This window comes from Hylobates moloch, unplaced genomic scaffold, assembly GCF_009828535.3.
Source record: "Hylobates moloch isolate HMO894 unplaced genomic scaffold, HMol_V3 SCAFFOLD_18, whole genome shotgun sequence".
Lineage (NCBI taxonomy): Eukaryota > Metazoa > Chordata > Mammalia > Primates > Hylobatidae > Hylobates > Hylobates moloch.
Window position 1 is genome coordinate 37,082,976 of NW_026652293.1, and position 23,525 is coordinate 37,106,500.

Genomic DNA, 23,525 nt, shown 5'->3' on the forward strand with positions numbered 1-23,525 from the left:
ATTGAAGGCAATGCTAAAAAATTGACTGGACTGGTTGGTTGCCTGACAGGGTGTGAAAAGTGAAGGAATATTACAGTCAAATATTCTTCTAAAGCCCAGAAATCTGGTTAGTTTTGCTGTTAATAGAAAGCATCAAGAGAAACTGAAGTAAAATACGAGTTTAATTTTAGATGTAGATTTCAGGTGATGTTAGTACAGACAAGTCAAAATGATATTCAGGAGTGTGATTAAGACACTGAGATTAGAAATAAGAGATTTGGGTCAAATCAACAAAATCATTGATAGAGGAAGCTACTAGAGAAAACCACCTCCAAAAAAGTAAGTATTTTGAAAAGAAAGAGCAGAAACCAACTTATAATTAAGAGGAGCTAATGAAGGAAAGAGAAAGGTTCATTAGAGGAAGAAGAAAGTCATGGCAGTGCTATTTCATGGGAACAACATCCCAGCCACAACCAAAGCCTAACAATGAAACCCCCAAATATCTCTGGCTGGAACCTTCCTGTCCATCGTGACCTAGTTGTTTAGTATCATGGATACTCAGGGTCTGGAGTCAGCTGGCCTGGGTTAAAACCCTTTAGCGCTTCTACTCGTTAGGTGTGTGGCTCTGCAGCAAGTTACCTAACCTCTCCAGGTCTGTTTCCCCATCTGTAAAATCAGGAGATAAAACTTTCTTAAGTGGTTGTTGTGAGCACTCAGTGAAATCATGCATGAAAAGAGCCAAGTTTAGCGCCTCTTCAGCACTTAAGTGTCAGCTGGTCTCCATTGCCTTGGTAAGTACCTCATCATTTCTCTCCTATTAACTCTAAACAGCTTCCTTGTAGTTTTTCTACCCCTAACTCTCCCTATTCTAGGTTATCATACCTCTGCTTGAAAACCACATTTGGTACTGAGGCGGGAGGATCACCTGAGGTCAGGAGTTGGAGACTAGCCTGGCCAACATGGCGAAACCCTGTCTCTATTAAAAATACAAAAATAAGCTGCGCGTGGTGGCCTGTGCCTGTAATCCCAGCTACTCGGGAGGCTGAGACAGGAGAATTGCTTGAACCAAGGAGTCAGAGGTTGCAGTGAGCTGAGATCGCACCACTGCAATCCAGCCTGGAGACAGAGCGAGATTCCGTACTCAAAAAAAAAAAAAAAAAAGAAAAATTAGCTGGGCAAGGTGGCAAGTAATTAGCTGGGCAAGGTGCCTGTAATCCCAGCTACTCGGGAGGCTGAGGCAGGAGAATCGCTTGAACCCGGAGGCAGAGGTTGCAGTGAGCTCAGATTATGCCACTGCACTCCAGCCTGGGCGACAGAGCAAGACTCTTTTGAGAAGTCTCGTTTGCCAGTGGGTAGATGGGGTTTTGGTCATGAGGTCTACCCCGGTTCCGCCTTCTCCTGCCTCCAGCCTCCCGCCCGCCACCTCGCCCGGCTAATTTTTTGTATTTTTAGTAGAGACGGGGTTTCACCGTGTTAGCCAGGATGGTCTCGATCTCCTGACCTCGTGATCCGCCCGCCTTGGCCTCCCAAAGTGCTGGGATTACAGGCGTGAGCCCCTGCACCCGGCCAAGACTCTGTCTTAAAAAAAAAAAAAGAGAGGAAGAAAAAGAAAAGAAAAAGAAAACCATATTTGGTTATGTAATTCTATACGAAAACATCTAAATACTTTCAAATAGAACTTGAAGCTCTGCACCATCTGGCCATTTCCATCCTTTTCTTCTGTTATCCATCCCCACATCCAGAGGCTCCATCACACAGAATTTCCTACTAATCCAAGCACGCCATGGTATTACACTCCTCTTTCTGTGAAAGCTGTTCTAGAGACTCCTGTCTCCTCTGTGCCTGTCAAACTCTTACTCATCAAAGTTTAGGTCCAGTAAAAATATTTTGCATATGAAGGTTGTCACAGTGGACATTGTGGTTGCTTCCTCACCAGCTCTTGCATTCTTCGCCCATTGTGTAGATACCATACACTTTGATGGGACTGACCCCACCTCTGGCTCTAAATTAGAGCCTGATGGGTTCAGAGCTGTCTGACCATGGTGCCTAATTCAGGAACACGAATTTGACCTAAAAAGATTCAATTAGAGCAAAGTTATAGTCGTTTTCTAGTACATCTTAATATCTAGGGGTATCTATGCTCTAACTTTGTTCTTCAAAATTGCCTTCTCATTCTATGTCCTTTGTACTTTTAGATATATATTTAGAGCTTGCTTACAAATTTCCAGAAAAAAAAAAACTGCTGAGATTTTTATTGAGATTGAATTTAATCTACAGTTTAATTTGGGAAGAATTGACAATATAATAATATTCAGTTTTTCCCAAGCCACAAACATTGGATATTTCTACTTCTTTAAGTCTTTTAAGTTTTCTCTCAGAAATATTTGTGGGTTTCAGTATAGATGTCTTGTACATGTTTTGTTATGTTTTGATGCTGTTGTAAATGGTACTTTACTATCTTTTTTTTTTTGTGATGAAGTTTTGCTCTTGTTGCCCAGGCTGGGGTGCAATGGTGCGATCTCGGCTCACTGCAGCAACCTCGGCCTCCCAGGTTCAAGCAATTCTCCTGCCTCAGCCTCCTGAGTAGCTGGGACCACAGGCATGTGCCACCCACGCCTGGCTAATTTTGTATTTTTAGTAGAGATAGAGTTTCTGCATGTTGGTCAGGCTGGTCTCAAACTCCCGACCTCAGATGATCTGCCCACCTTGGCCTCCCAAAGTGGTGGGATTACAGGCGTGAGCCACAGTGCCTGGCCGTAAATGGTATTTTTAAAATTTCAGTTTCTATCTGTTGATTATGAGTATATAGAAACATAGTTAATTTTTAATCTTAACTTTAATCTTATACCATGAGTCTTTGCTAAATTCACTAATTAATTTTCAAGTTTTTTTTATATTCATTTGGATTTCACTATGCATGTAATCATGTTATCTAGGAATAAAGACAATTTACTTCATCCTTTCCAAACTTTAAAATTTTTATTTATTTTTCTTGCCTCATTGCACTGGCTAGAACCTCCAGTACAGTGTTGAATAGAAGTGTTGGTAGTAGACATACTTACCTTATTCCTAAACTCAGGAGAAAAGCATTCAACATTTCGCATTTTAGTATGAGGTTGGCTGTTGGACTTTTGTAGATTCCTATTACTGAAATAAGGGAATTTCTGTTTCAGTTTGCTAAGAATTTTATCATGAATGGGTGTTAAATTTTAACAAATACTTTTACTGGATTCACTGAGATAATTTTATGGCTTTTCCCTTTATTTGGCTAGTAAATGTGTTACACAAATTGATTTTTGAATATTAAACCAACCTTGCTTTCTTATAATCAGACCCATTTGGTCATTGTTATCCCATTTTATCAGTGGATTCAATTCGGTAATATTTTGATTAGAATTTATGCATCTATGCTAATAAAAGGTATTGACCTATAATTTCCTTTCTTGTAGTAATCGCAGATTTTAGAATCTGACTTTGGAGGTTTGGAAATGTAGTCATTTTCTCTACTCACTGAAAATGTTTGAATACCTTTTTTTTTTTTTTTTTTTTAAAGTTTCATTTTGAAACAACTTTAGAAATATAAGAGAGTTGTAAAGATAATTGAATATCTTTTTCTACTTTTAAGAGATGGGTCTCACTATATTGCCCAGGCTGGTCTTGAAATCCTGGGCTCAAGCAATCCTTCCACCTTGGCCAAATAGCTGGGATTACAGGCCCAAGCCATCTCACCTGGCTTGAATAGCTTTTTAAAATAAATTTTATTGCAGCATACTTTACACTCAATAAAATGCACACGTTTTAAGTGTACAGACTGATGAGTTTTGATACAAAAGTATACATCTGCATAACCATTACCTCATACAAGATGTATTTTCATTATTCCAGAAAATTTCCTACTGCCCCTTCCCAGTCAATCTCCCTTGACATTCTGGGCAATCAGTGATCTGATTAATCTGACAGATTAGTTTTGCCTGTCTTAGAACTTCATATAAATTGAATCACATAGTATGTACTCTTTTGTTATTGTGCTTTTTTCACTCAACATAATGCCTGCATACTTATTCCCTATTGTTACATGTATCAATAATTAATTCATTTTTATTTGCTGATAGTATTCTATATATTAATAAAGCACAATTTATTTATGCATTCAACTGTTGATGGACATTTTGGTTGTTTCTAGTTTGAGATATTATAAATAAAGCTGCTATGAACATTTGTGACAACTCTTGTGAACATATATTTTTCATTTCTTTTAGGTATATACTTCGGAGTAGAATTACTGGATTATAGGAAAGGTAATGTTTGACATTATAAGATACTTAAACTGTGTTTCAAGCTGGTTGTGGCCATGTAAAGTGATAAAACAAGATATGCAGCAATGGACGAAAGCTCCAATGACTCCATGTCTTTACCAACAAATGGAATTATTCATCTTAATTTGAGTCAATGGTGTCTTCTTTCAATCTTCTCCATCTCAGTAAATGACAGCAGAACCCACCTAGTTCAACCCCAAATCTAGTAATTATCCTTGGTCCCACTTTTTCTCACAACCCACATTGAATCAGTAATTCTCCTTCAGCGCAAGCCTTGAATCCACTCATTTCTCCTCCTCCATACCTATGCCCAAACCCTTGACCGAACCACCATTGTCTTGCCCCTGATCAACCAAAATAACCTAATAACTCTTCTCTTTGCTTCCACCTTAGATCCTTCACAAACTATTGCCCTCATAGCAGTTAAAAGTACTCCTTTTAAAAGTTAAATCTGATTCTGTCTCTCCCTTTCCTAAAAGCTGTTCAACAGTGTCCCAATTTCCTTACCTGGTATAATAAAATTAATCTAAATTCCTTACACAGTCTATAAAGTCCTAAGTGATTTGGCCCAGCCTACTTCTCTTACCTCCATCTACCTCTCTTCTCTTTTCCCCCTTGCTGTGTTCTAGCAACAGCAGCCTTCTTACTGATTCTCTCACATCATACAAGTACTCAATTTAGGGTCTTCACATTACTCTCCCAATTTTTTACTCCTTTTTCCTTTCAATTTCACAAATCTTGATTTTCTAAGATAATACCATTTACAAGTTTACTTCATAATGGTTCTTGAGTTATCTTTGACTAAATTATTATAATTACTTTCGATGTACTTAACTCATTTAATCTTCATAGCAATTCTATGAAATCAGTACTATTACTAGCATTTAATATATAAAGAAACTGAGACACAGAGAAATTAACTTTTCTTAGTCACATAGTAAATGGAGGAATTGGGATTCTCTCATTTACTGTTCTAGAAATGCCTTTCAGTTGTGTGTGTGCGTGTGTGTGATATCATACACAGTATTTTATAATGCACTCTTTTCATTTACTTTTTTATTGTGGCAAAAACACATAACTTTATCATCTTAACCATTTCTAAGTGTACAGTTCAGTAGTGTTAAGTGTAGTTACATTGTTGTGCAAGAGATCTCTAGAACTTTTTCATCTTGCAACACTGAATTTCTGTGTCCAACTTTTCACTTACTTTTTTTTTTTTTGACACAGAGTCTCGCTCTGTTGCCCAGGCTGGAGTGCAATGACACAATCTCGGCTCACTGCAACCTCCACCTTCTGGGTTCAAGCGATTCTCCTGACTCAGCCTCCCGAGTAGCTGGGATTACAGGCACATGCCATCCTGCCCAGCTAATTTTTGTATTTTTAGTAGAGACGGGGTTTCATCATGTTGACCAGGCTGGTTTTAAACTGCTGACCTCAGGTGATCTGCCCACCTTGGCCTCCCAAAGTGCTGGGATTACAGGCATGAGCCACTGCACCCGGCCCGCTTACTTTTAATGTTAGCAAATATGTCTCCAGAATCATATCCAAAGGCTGCTTTTTGGACATTATTGCCTAAATCAATATTTATTTAATCAATCAGTGTTGTTGGACATTCTGTTTTTAATTTCTCATGATGTATAATTCTATGAGGAACATTTTTGGAATCTCTATATATTTGTTTAAATATATCTTTAAAGATAAATTTCTAGAAGTGGAAATGCTGTGTTGAAGGCATGGATTTGTCTTAGGATTTTTAATATGAAATGCAAAAGTTACACTCTTCTGTCTGTATCCCTCAAGTTTTGTCTTGTGCCTTCCCCTTTAAATGATTTAGCCACTCGCATACAGATGTATATTTAGCATGTTCACCATCTATGTTTCATTTTCATCTCCTTTCTTGATTATCTAGCAACCAATCCTCCCCTCTCTTTCCTCTTCTAGCTTTTATCTCAGCTCCTGATAATCTTATTTTGGTTGCCCCTGGCATTCATGATTCATTTTAACTTTTTATTTAGGTTGTCAAAATGCATTCCCCTGGGTCAGGCTGTTGGAAAGATGTCCTGTTGTAGCTCCATTCCTGTTGAATGTGCTGTTCCCTCTGCCTAGGACTCCCCGGCCCCATAGTCTATAGATGAATCCCTTTTCTGCCTTTACAAGTCACCTTGGCATCACCTCCTCTGAAAACTTGTCTTTATGTGTTCATCTCCCAATCCCTGCCAAGCCTGAGTAAGATGTTTCTCCCTCTGTGCTCCCCCAGCATCTTGATCTTACCTCTATCATAGCACTTACTATATTGTATTTATGTACTACAACAATAAACAGTCATGGCCCAATAAAATGTTGATTGCATTTAAAAGAGGCAGTTCCATTTAAAAGAGGCCCCAGAGATGGATGACTTAGTGAAAAACTGAAGGCCTCTGAAGGAAGCCTAGAAAAAATAAAAACCACAGGGGAAAGGTTTCTGCTAAATATGACTCATTTTAGATACGATTCAATCTGCCCTCAGCATTCTTCCCTTAGCCACGATCTTGATACCTTCCCTGTGGTCTTCCAACTACCTTCTCTGGTGGCAAATACTGTCTACATTGACCTAATGGATCGACAGGCCTACTTCTTGCACTGTCTCCCTTTCAGAAGAGGAATGTCTTCTGATACTGTGCAATAATTAATACAAAATAAAACAAATAATTTATATTTATGGAATGGGGAAAAAAGAAGAGGGCTTCCAATGCTAGAATATAAATCTCGTGAGGTTAGGGATGACATATTAAGCAGGTGTGTATCCTCACACTGGGACACAATGCCTGGTATACAACACATGCTCAGTGAATTCATTCTAAGTACATGGATGACTGCAGTACATTCTAAGTACTAGCTGTTCTCCCAAGGGCTGAAAACCTGTCTGTAAGTGGTATCCTATAGACCACTGCAAACATCCCAGATGACTAGCACAATTTCAAGTCACCTTCAATTCCTGAACATCAGCTAGATTTCCCCAACTATACTGTACCAGTTGAATAGACCTTGCCTAAGTTTTGCTATGTCTTTTAGAAACAGGGGGTCCAACTGCCTGGATATGTCTTTGGAATACATTTCTACAGCCAGGCCAGTTCTTCCAGCTCATGAAGTAATGCAAAGTTCTAAGCATATGGCACTAGACACACAATATTAACAGCGGCATCTTTCTTTGAATAATTTCTGCAAGATCTTATTGTGAATGCATTATTTAAAAACTAAGAACTAGACATAACTGAGCTCTGTTTCAGAGCAACTGTACTGGGGCAAACATTAGAATTCACAGACACACAACAGAGTGCAGCCTGATACACAGCACGAGTCTAGAGTATCATTGAAATCTAGACTGCATCGCCTCAAATAAGTACTACCTAAAGGCTTCTCTAGGAAGTTCAGGCTGGCACAAGGTGAATACCACAAATCAGACCTGATTCTAGCACCATTTGTCCTTGGTTTGGCTCAGAGGACCTGCTGAAGCTGAGACCACAGAAGGTCTTCTGCTCTGTTCTTACTGCCTTATTAGTAAACGCGGGCACTGTATCATTATGAACTGCAAATAACTATACCATAAGAAGTAATAACTTTTGATATCTAGGGACATTCATGTTTTAGGTGATAAAACCGCCTTTATGCATTGAATGACTATTTATCATAGGCCTATTTTGTGCCAGGATGGTCAACCACATTGACACATTTAAGGGGTGGCAATGCCCTCTATTGAATACCAACTTAGTGTACCATTAACTAGATTATGCTTACCTTTCTGCAATTTTTCAACATCTTTTTTCACGAAGATAAAGCACTTAAGTTTTTTGTTTGTTTGTTTGTGTGTTTGAGATGGTGTCTCACTCTGTCACCCAGGCTGGAGTGCAGTGGAACGATCTCGGCTCACTGCAAGCTCTGCCTCCCAGGTTCACACCATTCTCCTGCCTCAGCCTCCTGAGTAGCTGGGACTACAGGGGCCTGCCACCACGCTCAGCTAATGTTTTTGTAATTTTTAGTAGAGACAGGGTTTCACCATGTTAGCCAGGATGGTCTCGATCTTCTGACCTCCTGATCCACCCACCTCGGCCTCCCAAAGTGCTAGGATTACAGGCGTGAGCCACCACTCTTGGCCATAAGTTATCTAATTTTACTCAACTTTTGTACAGAGCTAGTCAAGGAAATATGAGCTAAAGTAGACACTGTTACAACACTAGTTAATTGGCTGTTTTCTAAATCTGATTGACTATCAAGATAAAGCTGATGGAAATGCTCAAGAAATTAAATGCTGCTGAACCATATGTGTGTTTCTAGGCCTACACCTTGTTCAGGTGTTCAAGGTGAACTGACGCCACGTTTATAGGCTGTCTCCCAAAAGGTACAATGGCTTCAGCCCTAACTCTTACCATTTTTATCTAAACCTTATCTTCTCCTAAATTGCTTGAATTTTTGTGATCTATAATGGTCTGTGCTGATTTTCTTGACAATACATTCTTCTCTTTTCAAAAATTAAAAAAAGGCAAGATCGGCCAGGCACAGTGGCTCATGTCTGTAATCCCAGCACTTTGGGAGGCTGAGGCGGGTGGATCACCTGAGGTCAGGAGTTCAGGAGTTCAAGACTAGCCTGACCAACATGGTGAAACCCCATCTCTACTAAAAATACAAAAAATTAGCCAGGTGTGGTGGCAGGTGCCTATAATCCAAGCTACTTGGGAGGCTGAGGCAGGAGAATCGCTTGAACCCTGGAGGCTGAGGTTGCAGTGAGCTGAGATTGCACCATTGCATTCCAGCCTGGGCGACAAGAGCAAAACTCCATCTCAAAAAAAAGCAAGATCAGATAGTTACATTTAATTTTAATTCAACTAGAAAGAATTCAAAATTTTCCACATTCTTTCTGAAAACAATATTTTAAAAAGATATTATAAGATATTTCTAAGTCAAAAACAAATATTTAATTATGATGAAAAACATAAAAGGGTTTAAATAAATAGTCCTTTTGGTAAATAAATCGACATAAAATTGTATAAAGGAAAACTTACCTGATACATTTATGTGGGTCTTTAGGTAACTCCTAGCTGTCATCTTTCACTGTAAGGAAAAAATATGAAAGGATTCTGGTTTACTTGGAGATTGAATATACAGCTTTATGTGCACTATTTCCAAAGCCTCAATAAAATGGTAATAAAGGAATAAAAATAAGATATAAAATCTCAAGGAGAGCAAAAGAAAGATGACGAGAAAATTTTTCAAGATAGAAAGCAGATGTCAATTGGTAACTGTCTTAGCAGGCCATAGAAATTTGAAAAAAAAAACTGCATGATGAGAGACCAATGAAAAGCAAATGGATTCGCACTTCAGAACCTGTGAAACAGTTCAGGAATTGAAGGTGCCAGATACCTCTGGAAGGAGGGGTAAGAGGGAGAGCACAGACACCAAAGACTTATACCCTCATCCTGTGCGATCAGATGATGACCACTGCTCACGCAAGAAGGAAGATATTTAACCTCTGGAAAAACTGGGCCGGAGAGACTCAGGACTGGAGGACAGTAGAAACAAAACAGGACGGAGTAAGAAACTGAAAATAGAATAAATCATATCGAACAGGCAAGATTCCTGATTCTCTCCCCTCGTCCAGCTGTCAGAGTACTAGCAGTGCTCTCTCTCTCTCTCTTGCTTGCACTTGCTCTCTCTCTCCCTCCTCTCTCTCTCTCTCCACAAGACTAGCAGATTCCTCTCAGGAGAAATAGTTAAGTCTAATGAAATGGCCAGGTTTTCACTGAATAATTCTACAATGAAATAAAACTGTCAACAAGCCCAGCCTGTATTCAGAACTTCCAGTCTTTTTAATAGTCCATTCATCGTATGTCCATCGTAAGAATGGATAGTCAAAGATCACTAGACATTTGAGCAAGGTCAATACCATAAAAGAGAACAATCCTAACCACAAAAAAAGAGAAAAATAGGAAACAGAAACATTTTTCTCAAAATATTCCAGAATATACAACGAACAAAGAGATGGATAATAGGAGAAATTTGGTTTTAAAAAATTAGAGGATCGGCGGGGCACAGCGGCTCATGCCTGTAATCCCAGCACTTTGGGAGGCCAAGGCAGGCAGATCATGAGGTCAGGAGATCGAGACCATCCTGGCTAACACAGTGAAACCCCATCTCTACTAAAAAAACACAGAAAAATTAGCTGGGCCTGGTGGCGGGCGCCTGTAGTCCCAGCTACTCGGGAGGCTGAGGCAGGAGAATGGCGTGAACCCGGGAGGCGGAGCTTGCAGTGAGCCGAGATCGCGCCACTGCCCTCCAGCCTGGGCGACAGAGTGAGACTCCATCTAAAAAAAAAAAAAAAAAAAAAAAATTAGAGGATCAGATTAATAGACCCAACATTCAAGTCAGAGCAGATCTAGAAGAGATAATAGGGAAAATGAAGAGAGAAGAAATTATAAAAGAAATCACATAAGAAAGTTTTCCAGAACTGAATGATTAGAGATTGAGATTTCAAAAGCTTATCAAATGTCCTGTGTAATGTGGAGGCAGAGAAGGGGAGGATACACAAAGAAATACTATCAAAAATTTCAAATCAATGGGAATAAAAAGAAGGTTTAAAAAGCTTCCAGGAAAAAAAAAAAGAATAAATCACGTGAAAAATTAGACATCGGAATGAAATTAAACTTCTCAAGAGCAACACTAGAAACTAAAATGTAGTAAACTATTTACAATTTGGAAAGAAGACTATTTCCAAACTAAAATTTAACCAAACTATGAGCATATGACAGTAACGTACTTACATTTTTAGGCATGCAAGTTATAAAAGGTTTAGCTCCCAGGTACTAGGAAGCTCCTAGAAGATGTGCTCCAACAAAACAAAGCAGCAAAACCAACCACAAGGAAAATGGGGATTGAGCAGCAAGCAGGAGCTCCAACCCGGCAGGCACCAAAAAGGCCATCCCAGCACACCTGCAAGAGAACTGACAGTTCAGAAATGAAGAGCAAGGATAGAGTGCCACAGGAAAGAGGGCTCCAAAAACAAAACAGACTCTATGCTGAATACCTAGTACCTATTTTATAGCTTTGTCAGAAAGTTTAGAAGAAGAAAAGATAGTATACACATAAAAAACAAAAGAATGTAAAATCAGACCTTTTGTACAAGAAAAGAAAGATAATCATTTATGGTTTATCTGTGACAAGTATTTATAAAGTCATATTAATGTAACCAAATCATACTAGGAGGATGGGAGAGAGGAAATGTGGGTAGGAATGGTAGTATAAAAGCAAAATCTTTGTATTTTATAAGATGAAGTCTATAAATAATATCTAAAACCGAAAAGCTTAGAAATATTAGTATAGAATCAACTTAGAAATGTGGTGGTGAATGCCAGATGAAACAGCTAAATGTGTTGAAAGCCATTGTTGCCTCTGGCAGGCAGCACTCAGGGATAGAGAACATATTTCATTCAAAACTGATTCCTATTATTTGTCTTCTAAAACTGTAAACGTATATTTCTTTGATAGAAAATAAATACTTAACTTTCTCATTAAAACTAGCAACTTAGAAACTTTGCTGAAAAGTTACTGGACTCTCTGGTATAATGAGATACAAACAGGAAAAAAGAGGTATGTAACCTGAGCAAATAGATCCACACTCTGCCATGCTGTTAAACTCAGTTTTTTAGTATCTTATGACATTTGTAAGTAACAGAATATCTGTAACAAAACTGTAATCATCAACAACAAAACTGGTTCTGAATGATGGTGCTAAAGCTCATGTTCTTTAACAAGTAAGCAATGCTACTGGACTAAATTTTGTTTTCCCCTGACACCCAGAAAGTATATTTCTCAGGGGAAGGGGTATTCCTACACCTAACCAAAGAAGTATACTCACTTTAAAAAGAAATGGCAACCTGGAATCCTATGAGACACCACCTGCTTCAATTGTAGAGACAATTTGCTTTCAAACTGCTCTATTATTAAAAGGATTTTTAAAAACCCAGTGAACGAATTGGGAACTTGAATTGGAGAAGAATCAAATGTCTGTCACAACATTTTCCTAATCACAAGCAGAATCTCATGTATTTGTAGAAATATCAGGTTTTTAAAAAGCATATCACACAAATCAGTATTATAAACTCCCTAATACTTCTATATTCTCCTTTATTCTAGTATTATGACATGTCAATTATAGCTTATTTAGATAAGCATCTGAAATGTATTAGATGATCCTCCTTTTTTATCAAAAACTATAGGAATATACTTGGCTAAGAAAAAATAATTACCTCAGGCTTAGCTACCACCACTCAGCTTTACTCTTTTTATATTCTTGTATTTTTCTTCAACAAAAGGTTTTAAAAATGATATGAAACTTATATTTTAAAAAATCAAAGCAACTATGACAAACAGAAGATAAATATTACTTGATAATATAACTACATAGAAATCAAAATTCACAAGGATGAACTGAAAAAAGGGGCAGATAATTGCTCATATGAAACCTAAGAAAGCTCATAACAAATTAGAAAGTAAGTAGCAAGACTCAGAATCTATGAGGCAAACAGTTGTTATACATTGTCTCCAGACCTTCCTCCTCTGAGTTTTCATAAACTAGTTGAAAAATAGGTTGGAAGGTATTTAAAAGGCCCCCTTATCCAATTCTTGGCACCAGAGCTTTTTATCAAAGAAGCTCTTTGATAACATCTCTGAAAAATGGTCATTTAGCTCTATCAAATAAACACTAGTTACAAAGAATACCTTTAGTAATAGAGAGTTTAATAACTGCCAGCCTGGTCTTGTCCATTCTTTTAAGTAACTTGAATTATTTAAAACAATTCTTCCTCATATTTGGCCAACTGGGACCTGGATGGACTTTACCATTAAGAATGGCGCAACTATAGAGTCATTTGCTTTTAGGAAAGATCAGCTGGGCACCCAACTGGCTATATAATTGTTTGTTCAAACTGGTACATTGCAAGTGAAAGGAGGTACTGGAAATAATTATACCAGGACTTTCTCAGGCAGTCTGGGGTATGTGAGCCCTCTAAGAAAGGAAAAGGGGCCAGGCCACAAGGAAAGGAGGCTGTCAGGAAACAGAAAGGTCGTCGGACCTCCACACTGGGTTTGAGCTTAAAGCTTGGTCTTCTTGTCAATACACCGAGGCAAAGACCTAGCTATTCAGGGTAGGCAAAAAAACGAATGTTGGGAAAAGTTTGGGTAATGAGCGACATTTACATGTCTGCATATCACATACCAGGCTTAGACTTTGGCCAATAAAATTAATTCCAGACAACGGATCATGGAGTAAAGTCCCTGATACATTTAAGGTATGTTCTGACACAAGGCAGGGCCAAGCCTGCGTATGCGAACTTCAGTTCTGCTACAACCCAGCAGCCCTGGGAAAGTATGACTGACCTGTAGCTTTAGTGTTTGTCCTATGTTAGTTTTCTGAAGCAACCCAGAAGAAATCTTTTTCCATAGAATATCTCTTCGAATATTTGAAAACAGCTTTTACAACTGCCCTTTATCTTTTCTTCCATTGGCTAAATATATACAGTTTCTTCAACCTTTAGAAATGTGAGGCTCCGAGTGGAGCCTACTGGTATTCCAGATGAAAGCCCACCAAGCCAGAGAAGCATAAAATCAGTATATAACACATACTTAGAAGAAGGGAATTTTCTATAACTGCTTCACCTTAAGCTTGTGATCAAATAGCTCCCCCAAGAACTTTGTCGTAGAATAAAGTTCTATGGTACTGGAAAAGATGCTTCATCAACACCATTTGATTTGTATCAGACCCCAAAACCCTGCGGAGGAGGAACAATTGAACTTGGTCACAATTATACAGACCTAGCTAATGGATTGGGAGTCCTGGAAGGGAAATAGAAGAAGAAACAGTGGAAATCTGAGAGAAAAAGTACTATAAGAAACCAAAGCCTGTTGATTGGGAAGGTAATGATACCAGCTACTATGCAAGGTTGCTGTGTGCTACCGGAAGAAGGTGGGCAGGATATAAAGGAAATAACTATGTCAGTAGGGGCCCAGCTCTCAGCTGTGTGAAATCTTTCTGTGCACAAGAATCCAGAAGCAGTGCCCTACTACCTGGAGAGAGAGAGAGAGAGAGTGCACACAGGGGCAATGGAGGCAATGGAGTTAAGAGTCACAATGAGGCTGCTGGCAGGATACCAAGGGTATCAGGAGAACACTGCTCAGTGGAGCAGAAAGACTGAAGAGCTTCAGGCTCTATTTCCATATAGACTCTTACAAGGAATTCCTGGGGAGGGAACTCTCTGGAAAAAAAAAACATTGACATCTTGCTAATCAAGAAGAAAAGTGGTACAAATCAGTAAGATCTGGAGTACTGCAGGTGAAGTCTGGGAAATGCCCATTACAGACTGAAGAGTTAAAATTAGATGTCATATCTTTATGATGGGTAGACTAGTTTCATTTGGCACCATCCATGCATATGACCATAATATTTAAAGATACAGAGCTTAAGATCTTTGATGACCTTTAAAAAAGGATCACACTGATTGGTTTAACAAAGAGTTACAGTAGGAGAGATCTTAATACCATTTCATTACTGAAAATGGATACAGAAAATATTTCAAATATTCCCTTATATAACAATTATTTCCTAGATCACTATGCTATAAATGTTTAAAGTATAATTGATAATTGCCAAATAAGAAAAAGTAGGTACTTCTATTTTTTTTTTTTTTTTTTGAGACGGAGTTTCACTGTCGTTGCCTGGGCTAGAGTGCAATGGCATGATCTCGGCTCACCGCAACCTCCGCCTCCCAGGTTCAAGCGATTCTCCTGCCTCAGCCTCCAGAGTAGCTGGGATTACTGGCATGTGCCACTACACCCAGCTAATTCTGTATTTTAGTAGAGACAGGGTTTCTCCACGTTGGTCAGGCTGGTCTCGAACTCCGGACCTCAGATGATCCACCCACCTTGGCCTCCCAAAGTGTTGGGATTACAGGCATGAGCCACTACACCTGACAGAAGTAGACACTTCTTACTTTGTAATGGCCTGTTAAGTTTTAGAATTGATCTGTACAGAGATTCATCTTTAACCAGTATTCTGGCTGCTTCCAAATTCACTGGATTCTCTGGCACTGGATTAGAAAGCATAACCTATAGGAAAACACAGACAACATATAATTTCAATTGTAAACTTTTTTTAGAGCAAAAAGACAAACCAATATATACAACTTTCAGTAAGCATTTATTAAATGCTTACTATGTATGGATCTGGAAATGGATTAAAAAATAACATGAGACATAGTCTGTACTCTAAAGAAACCTAACCTTAGGCTCATGAATGTACGGTATAAAACTATGATAGATCAAAAAACAAGTTACAAGTTCCTTTCTGTAACTTATTCCTTCCTAGCATATACATTTAAGTTGAATTTAAATTAAGATTATAAAAATTTTAGTTGATGGTGGTTACTGTATTTAAAATTCAAAATATTTTAAACAACATTTCAAGTACACTTCCCTTGAATAACAGTGTGATAATTGAAAATGTATCTCATTTGTTATTAAGAAAGAAGTAGTTAGTAATTATGGTCTCAACTTGTATTGCCCATCACTGTAGGCACAGTCACAGGTGGTTATTTACATTTAAAATAATTAAAATTAAAGAAATGAAAAATTCAGCTCCCTAGTCACAGTGGCAACATTTCAAGTGCTCAGTTGCCACATATGACTAGCGGCTACTGTATTGAACAGTTCAGATATATTGGACATCTCCATCAGTGCAGAAAGTTCTATTGTGCAGCACTGACCTTCAAAGGAATATTGAACAGCTATGAAAATATTGATTATAACCATATGGAAGTTACTTGAGAGACAATGTGAAGTGAAAAAGAAACAGGCTATGTAGTTTACATACTCATGTGCCACATAACAATGTTTCAGTCAACAACAGACAGCATATATCATGGTGGTCCCATAAGATAATAATACCAAATTTTTACTGTACTTTTTCTATATGTAGATACACAAATATTTACCATTGTGTTACCAATGGCCTATAGTGTTTAGTACAGTAACATGTTGTATAGGTTTGCAGCCTAGGAGCAACAGGCTATAACATAGCCTAGGTATGTATTAAGCTATACCATCTTGGTTTGTCTAAGTACACTCCATGATTTTCTGTTTTTTTTTTTTTTGAGATGGAGTCTGGCTCTGTCGCCCAGGCTAGAGTGCAGTGGTGAGATCTCAGCTCACTGCAAGCTCTGCCTCCCGGGGTTCACGCCATTCTCCTGCCTCAGCCTCCCGAGTAGCTGGGACTACAGGCGCCCGCCACCTCGCCTGGCTAATTTTTTGTATTTTTAGTAGAGACAGGGTTTCACCATGTTCGCCAGGATGGTCTTGACCTCCTGACCTCGTGATCCGCCCGCCTCGGCCTCCCAAAGTACTGGGATTACAAGCGTGAGCCACCGCGCCCGGCCCACTCCATGATTTTCAAACAGCGACGAAATGTTTAACAACTCATTTCTCAGAATGTATCCTTGTTGTGAAGCACACGGCAATATACATACCATAATTGCAACAATGTAAAAATTCAGGTTCGTTCATTCATTCATTTTATTTAATATCTACCAAATGTCAGCATTGTCTTTGGTATGCTCCAGGAAATAAAGGATGAATTAGACTTGTTTCCTGATTTTGGGGAGCTTGCAGTCCAATAGGGGAAGACAGATAAGTAAGCAGTGTGTGCATTATAGTATTAGTGTTCTAACGGGAATCTGCTCAGGGTACTGTTGGGTGTGTAGCAAAGGAAGCTCCCCAAAACCAAAGCTATTAATTTTCCCTAGGAAAATAAATCAGAAAAGGTATCCTAGAGGAAGACTCATTTGTTCTAACTCTCACAACAACATGAACAGCTGCTTGCTGGACAGACTGAGGAAGAGGTGAGGAGAAAATGAGTTGCCAGGCAGAGGGGAACTGGAGACTGACCATTTCTAAGGTAACTTTAGAACTCTGTGAATGTTTTTTGATATGAATTGAACCAAGTAATGTGAGTGCAGAAAAGCATGAAGATATAAGTATGAGCAGGATTGCCTGGTGTGTTAGGGAGAGTCTAGGTGTGAGGATTATATGTGCAACAGAACTAGAGCTTACACCTGTGGAGAAGGTGGGATCCACTGAAAGATTCTAAACAGAAACACAGGAGTAAAGAGCAGAAAGCTCTTTCCTAGTAACAGTAGAGTTAAAGGTTTTCTTTATAATTATCAGTGATTTTCTTTTCCTTCCCATTATCTTAAAAATCTTTTGTAATGTGGGCGTATTTGTTTTATTAATGTTTTTGAAAAATAAAAAGACAAAACTGTGTTATCTACGGGCTTTCCATGATATATTTGGCAACACTTTGGTGTCACTTTGCATTACTGTTTAATAGTAAGAACAGTCATGATATTAACTAACTAGAGGTTCAGCATCCTAAATCTGAAAACCTGAAATCCTAAATACCCCCAAATTCAAAACTTTTTGAGCACCGACATGATGTGCAAAGGAAATGCTCACTGGAGCATGTCAGATTTCAAATTTTCAAATTTGGGATGCTCAAATGGTAAGTATATATAATGCAAATATTCAAAAATTGGAAAAATTCCCAATTCCTAAGCATTCCAGATAAGAAATACTCGACCTGTGTTAACTATTGAGTTATTTTCTTGGACCAGGCACAGTTCCGAATTCTTTACATGCACTAATTAATTTCCTCCTCACAGGTTACATGAGGTAACAACAGCCCCATTTTACTGATGAAGAAATTGAAACATTGAGAAGTGGAAAAATTTGTCCAATGATACAAAGGTATCAAGTGGCAGAACCAGGATGTGAAGCCAAGCAATCTAACTCAGAGCCCCACATTTTCCTTTTATCAAATTATTCTGCAATTCAAAATTTTCACCAGTTCATTCTGGTTTGCCCTTACTCATTACATTTTGGGATCATTTTGCTATTCTTAGGGCAGACTCTAGTTTAGGTGGATGAGATCAGAATATGTCTCAGTTTAAAGGAATCCAAAGGATTAACCCCAGATTTCTGCATATCACACTCACTCACTCGCTTAAAATTTTTGCTCAAATGTCTCTTTCCTAGAATATAGCCTCACATAAGTACATCCTCAATACATATTTGTAGAATGAATGAACTGAACATTGACTCTTTCCTAAAGATTATATTTTACTTAGTATGCTAAGATGACTAGCCAGCAAAGTATTATTTTATTTATTTTCAAATATAAGAAATAGAAGAAATGCAATTTATATTATAATTCTATATTTAAAAGCTCAGTTATGCGAGAATATTTTATATTGCAAGTATTCTAGATAATCAAAATGTAATTATTTATCTTCAGATATTATTAGTGATAAGTAGGTCATGGATAGATTATTCCTAAGCTAGATCTAAGAGGTCAAAGCAAGTTCACTGAAATAATTCATTTTAGCATCAGATGAGAAAGGAGGCAGTTTTAAGGACCAGAAATAACACAACACTGGGTGGATGTGGTGGCTCTTACCTGTAATTCCAGCATTTCGGGAGGCTCAGGTGGGAGCATCGCTTGAGCCCAGGAGTTTGAGGCCAGCCTGAGCAACATAGTGAGTGAGACCCCGTCTCTAGAGAAAAGTTAAAAAATTAGCCTTCCATGGTAGGGCATGCCTGTTGTCCCAGCTACTTGAGAGGCTGAGGTGGGAGGATCACTTGAGCCCAGGAGGTTGAGGCTGCAGTGAGCCAGGATTGTGCCATTGCACTCTAGCCTGGGTGACAGAACAAGATCCTGTCTCAAAATAAAAAAAGAAAAAAAAAGAAAAGAAAAGAAATAGCACAACACTGAGGTATGCTTCTAAGGGCCATGGGTCCAGTGGGTAAAGGTGGCATTTGAGAAACAGGCATCTGAGGAGAGGAGAAAATCCTTGGGATATTTGTTCACTGGGTTTGATGTGAACACTAATGAGACAGAAAGCAGCTAACTAGCACTGTCAGAAACAAAAAACAAAAGTGAACATTTTAAGTTGTAGTCACTTTATCCACCTCTCTCAGGAAGGCAAGGTCTATAAATGAAGAAAGATCTAAAAGGCTTGTTCAACATCAGGAAGTGAAGTTAGGAGCCAAAAGAAAACCTAAGGTTGTATTTTCAGAATTGAAACCATCTAAATAATTATTTTTTTCTTTTATGAGGTACGTATTCTTTGGTCTTGAGGGGCCTTAACTATCAATTTCACTTTAAGTAATAGTCTTTATGATTTAAGTAAGTTCCACTTTGTAGCCTTCATATAGAAGTATGGATTTAAATAAACTTCTCAAATTCTTTAAATACTTAAATATGCATTGTATATTTTAATCCTTATAGTTTGAATAATTAGGGTAATTAAAAGTATTAAAGAGAGGATTATATGAAACCCATTCTTACCTGTAGGGCAAGTAAGATGCTGCTCAATGTATAGTTTGTATTCCACTTCTTAGGGTTGTCCAAAAAGTCTATACAGGGCTGACCAGTATGTGGGTCTACTGTATTAAAATAATATTTTAATATATTTAATATATAAATGCAAATTGATATTTGCATTTATAATAAATTATTATTTAAAACTTACAAACATCAAAATGATAAGTCAGAAAAATTATCTGCATTTACTCTTCCTTTTTCCTGGTTCTTCCGTCTGAAATGAGAAGCACTATACCCACCCCTGGTTCCCACCCATTACCATGTTGTTTTAGCTGAATACACAGATGCCCCTACTGTTTTCCTATCCTCTCCTTTAGCAAGATGTGGCCTTGTGACTAAGTTTTGGTTGTGGGATATAAAGATAAGTGTGAAATTTCTGAGTCATTTTTTAAAGGAAGCTGGTTTTCCTTCTTTTTTTTCCCCTTCCCCCTGACTGGAAATGGTGACAAACAGTAAATGCCTTAGTCCCAGAAATGGAATCCTCACGTTGAGGATGAACACGACTTCCCTCCAGCTTTGGCCTGTTATATTAAGTTGGAAAGATGTACAGGAGCTTGGCCTATGCCCTAACACAGTTAAGTAATCTAGTGTTTGAAAAAATAAAAGAATAGAGTTAAATAAGAAAAATAAAACTCTAGAATGACTAGAAGAAACTTAAAATGACTATTTTATTTTCTTTTGGGAGAGGATCATCTAAGATGAAAGACAACTGCAAAAACCTCAAAGGACAAGATTAATAGATCTTAAATATAAATTTATTTTAAATATAAAAATCTTTAAATCTCAGATGTGATAAAACAGCATAAACAAAGTTGAAAATTAATGATAAATTAGAGGAAATATTTGCAACATCTAGGACAATGTGATAACATGTCATACAAGTCACAAAATAAGAATCAACAATGTGGGAAATGTTTACTTCTCAAGTATTCAAAGACGTGCTTATTAAAATAATAGCAAGACTCTTACCAAATTGGCAAAAAAATTTCTTCCAAGTTTCAATGGCCAGAATTGGAAGGTGCTAAAATAAGAACTTTATATATACTTTTTGGTAGGAGTATAAATACCACCGAAAGGCAATTTGGCTTTTTATATAAAGACTTAAAACTGTACATAGCCATCTTTTACGGGGCGAGCGGGGGAGTGGGGGTGGTTGAAAGCTGGTAAATAACCCTTCTCTCTCCTGAAGTTCATATGTAATTATGAAATAGATCAAAGTGTTAAAAGGTGGAAGTAAAAACATCAGCTTCATTGTACATAAGACTGAAATGGAGAACACACTTGATGAATGGCTTTAATCAGGCTCCACAAAAGTCCCCCTAATTTGAACTTAACTCCCAAACCCAAACTGAAGGCCTGCGTAAGTTTCCTGCCTGGAGCAAAAGAGACTATACCCCGTATGGTTAGAAAGAGAGAGTGTTGAGAAAGTTCTGTGCCACGCATGCTCAATTCTTTCCTTCATCTCCCTAATCAGGTAAGTGACTTCTGGGAGGAGTGATGGGGGATACAAAAGAGCAGTCACAAGTTTTCCTATACCTTCCCTCCTAGAGACTGAAGTTCCCTCTGCTTTATGAAAGTGGGAGGGATGAGGACTAGGGGATAAGAATACCCCCCCATTGAATTTAATCCAATAATTCTAACTATTTTAAACAAATAAAGGCACATGTATGTCATTAATTTTGTGTTATAGAGACCAAAAATAGGTTTTAATTATAATAAAATAATGTACTTGGGAAAAAATAACATAAAAAATCTAATGTAAAATATGAATGTTCCCCTGCCTACTATTTCTACTATTCGAGACCAATATTACCAGTTGGTCTATACAAATATACACACAAACACATATAGGTATACACACCCATATGTGTGTGTTTATTAAATGGGAATATATTTTACATTTTATTGTTCAAAGTATTTTTTCACTTAACAATGTATTTTCAACATACTTCTGGACATAAATATTTATTCAAAAAATATCTGAATACCTGCTATATGCCAGGCAGTGAAGATTCTAAGGATATAGCAATGATTTAGACCTAAAAGGTTCGTAGACCGTCCTCATTCTGTTTAGGAGCAATACACATAACTGTAGGATATTTCACTTAAAATTCCTATGTTAATGGAGATTGAAGTTATTTCCATTTTTCCTATTTCTAACATTGCTGTTGGGAATAAACATCTTTTTTTTTTTTTTTTTTTTTTTTTGGTGTGTGTGTGTGTGGCAGCATCTTGCTGTATTGCCCAGGCTGGAGTGCAATGGCACAATCATGGCTCACTGCAGCCTCGACCTCCTGGGCTCAAGCAATCCTCCTACCTCAGACCGGAAGTAGCCAGGACTACAGGCACATGCTACTATGCCAAGCCAATTTTTTTATTTTCTGTAGAGACAGGTCTCACTATGTTGCCCAGGCTGGTGTCAAACTCCTGGACCCAAGCAATACTCCCCACCGGCCACCCAAAGTACTGGGATAACAGGCATCATCCACTGAGCCTGGTGGGAATAAACATCTTTAAATATACTCTTGCACACTTGTGCTAATATTTCTACAGAATAGTTTATAAACATGGCATTATGGGAATTTAGGGATATATGCATTTTATACCTGATTAGAAACTGTCACACTACTTCCTCAAAAGGTCATGATTATATCAGAGGAACAATGTCTACCCATGCCAACTAAATATGTATGTTATATTTTGACATTTTATGAATATGTGATAAATAACAATATTTTTTGTTTTAATTTGCTTTTATTTTCTTACTGGTGAGATTGATAATCTTTTAATGTTTATTTTTGTTGTTTATTCTATCCAGTGTTTGTTTATAGCCTTTGTCCATTTTTTAATTGCTTTATGTTCTTTTTTTTATTGATTGACAAGTGTTCTTCATATGATATACATATTCTGTTACATGCATTGCAAATACTTTCCCTCAGTTTGCAAAAGTCAGTGTCTTTGACTTCTGAGTATAATGTCGTCGGCTGTAGAGAAGTTTTAACAGGTTTTGCAGTTTAATGTGTCATATTTTCCAAACAGTTACTGGGTTTTATCATGCTGAGAAAGGTCTTCCTTACCAAGCCCATAAAAATTCTATTAGATTTCCTTCTTTTCCAGCATTTAAAATTTTTAGATTTTTGATCCTTCAGGAATTCGTTTTGTGTATAACTTTAAGTAGCAATCTAACTTCCTTTTTTTTTTAAAAAAAGTTAATCTGTCTAGTGCATCTTTTTTTATAATAATGAAAAATTAGATCCAACTAAAATATTGAACAATACAGGAATGGTTAAGTGTATTGTTGAACCATTTAAGATGATCTTTTGAAGAATGTTTAATAATGCAGAAAAAAGACATAGTTTTAAAATTAAAAACCTAGTCCAGGCGCAGTGGCTCATGGCTGTAATCCCAGCATTTTGGAAGGCCAAAGCGGGAGGATGGTCAGGAGTTCAAGACCAGCTTGGTCCAAATGGTGAAACCCCATCTCTACTAAAAATACAAAAACTAGCCAGGTGTGGCGGCGCATGCCTGTAGTCCCAGCTACTGGGGAGGCTGAGGCAGGAGAATCCATTGAACCTGGGAGGTGGAGCTTGCAGTGAGCCAAGATCACACCACTGCATTCCAGCCTGGGCGACAGAGCGAGACTCTGTCTCAAAAAAACACAATAAAATAAATAAAATTAAAAACCTAGAGGCAAAACTTCATGTGTAATACCTCAACTGTATAGAAAAAATTCATACATAGAAAAAAGGAAAATAAATTTGGCAAAATGTTGA

The 23,525-nt window shown here is 37.8% G+C and overlaps 1 protein-coding gene across 1 annotated transcript in view; it reads right to left on the bottom strand.

Annotated features, from left to right (window-relative positions):
* UBE2U (ubiquitin conjugating enzyme E2 U) overlaps positions 1-23,525 on the bottom strand; it is a 63,466-nt gene that overhangs the window by 36,842 nt on the left and 3,099 nt on the right. The window contains exons 4-5 of the mRNA XM_032136801.2: positions 19,717-19,814; positions 15,311-15,425 (exon numbers count right to left, since the gene is read on the bottom strand). Of these exons, the coding sequence (XP_031992692.1) occupies positions 15,311-15,425; positions 19,717-19,814 (213 nt within the window). The remainder of the gene's footprint in view (positions 1-15,310; positions 15,426-19,716; positions 19,815-23,525) is intronic.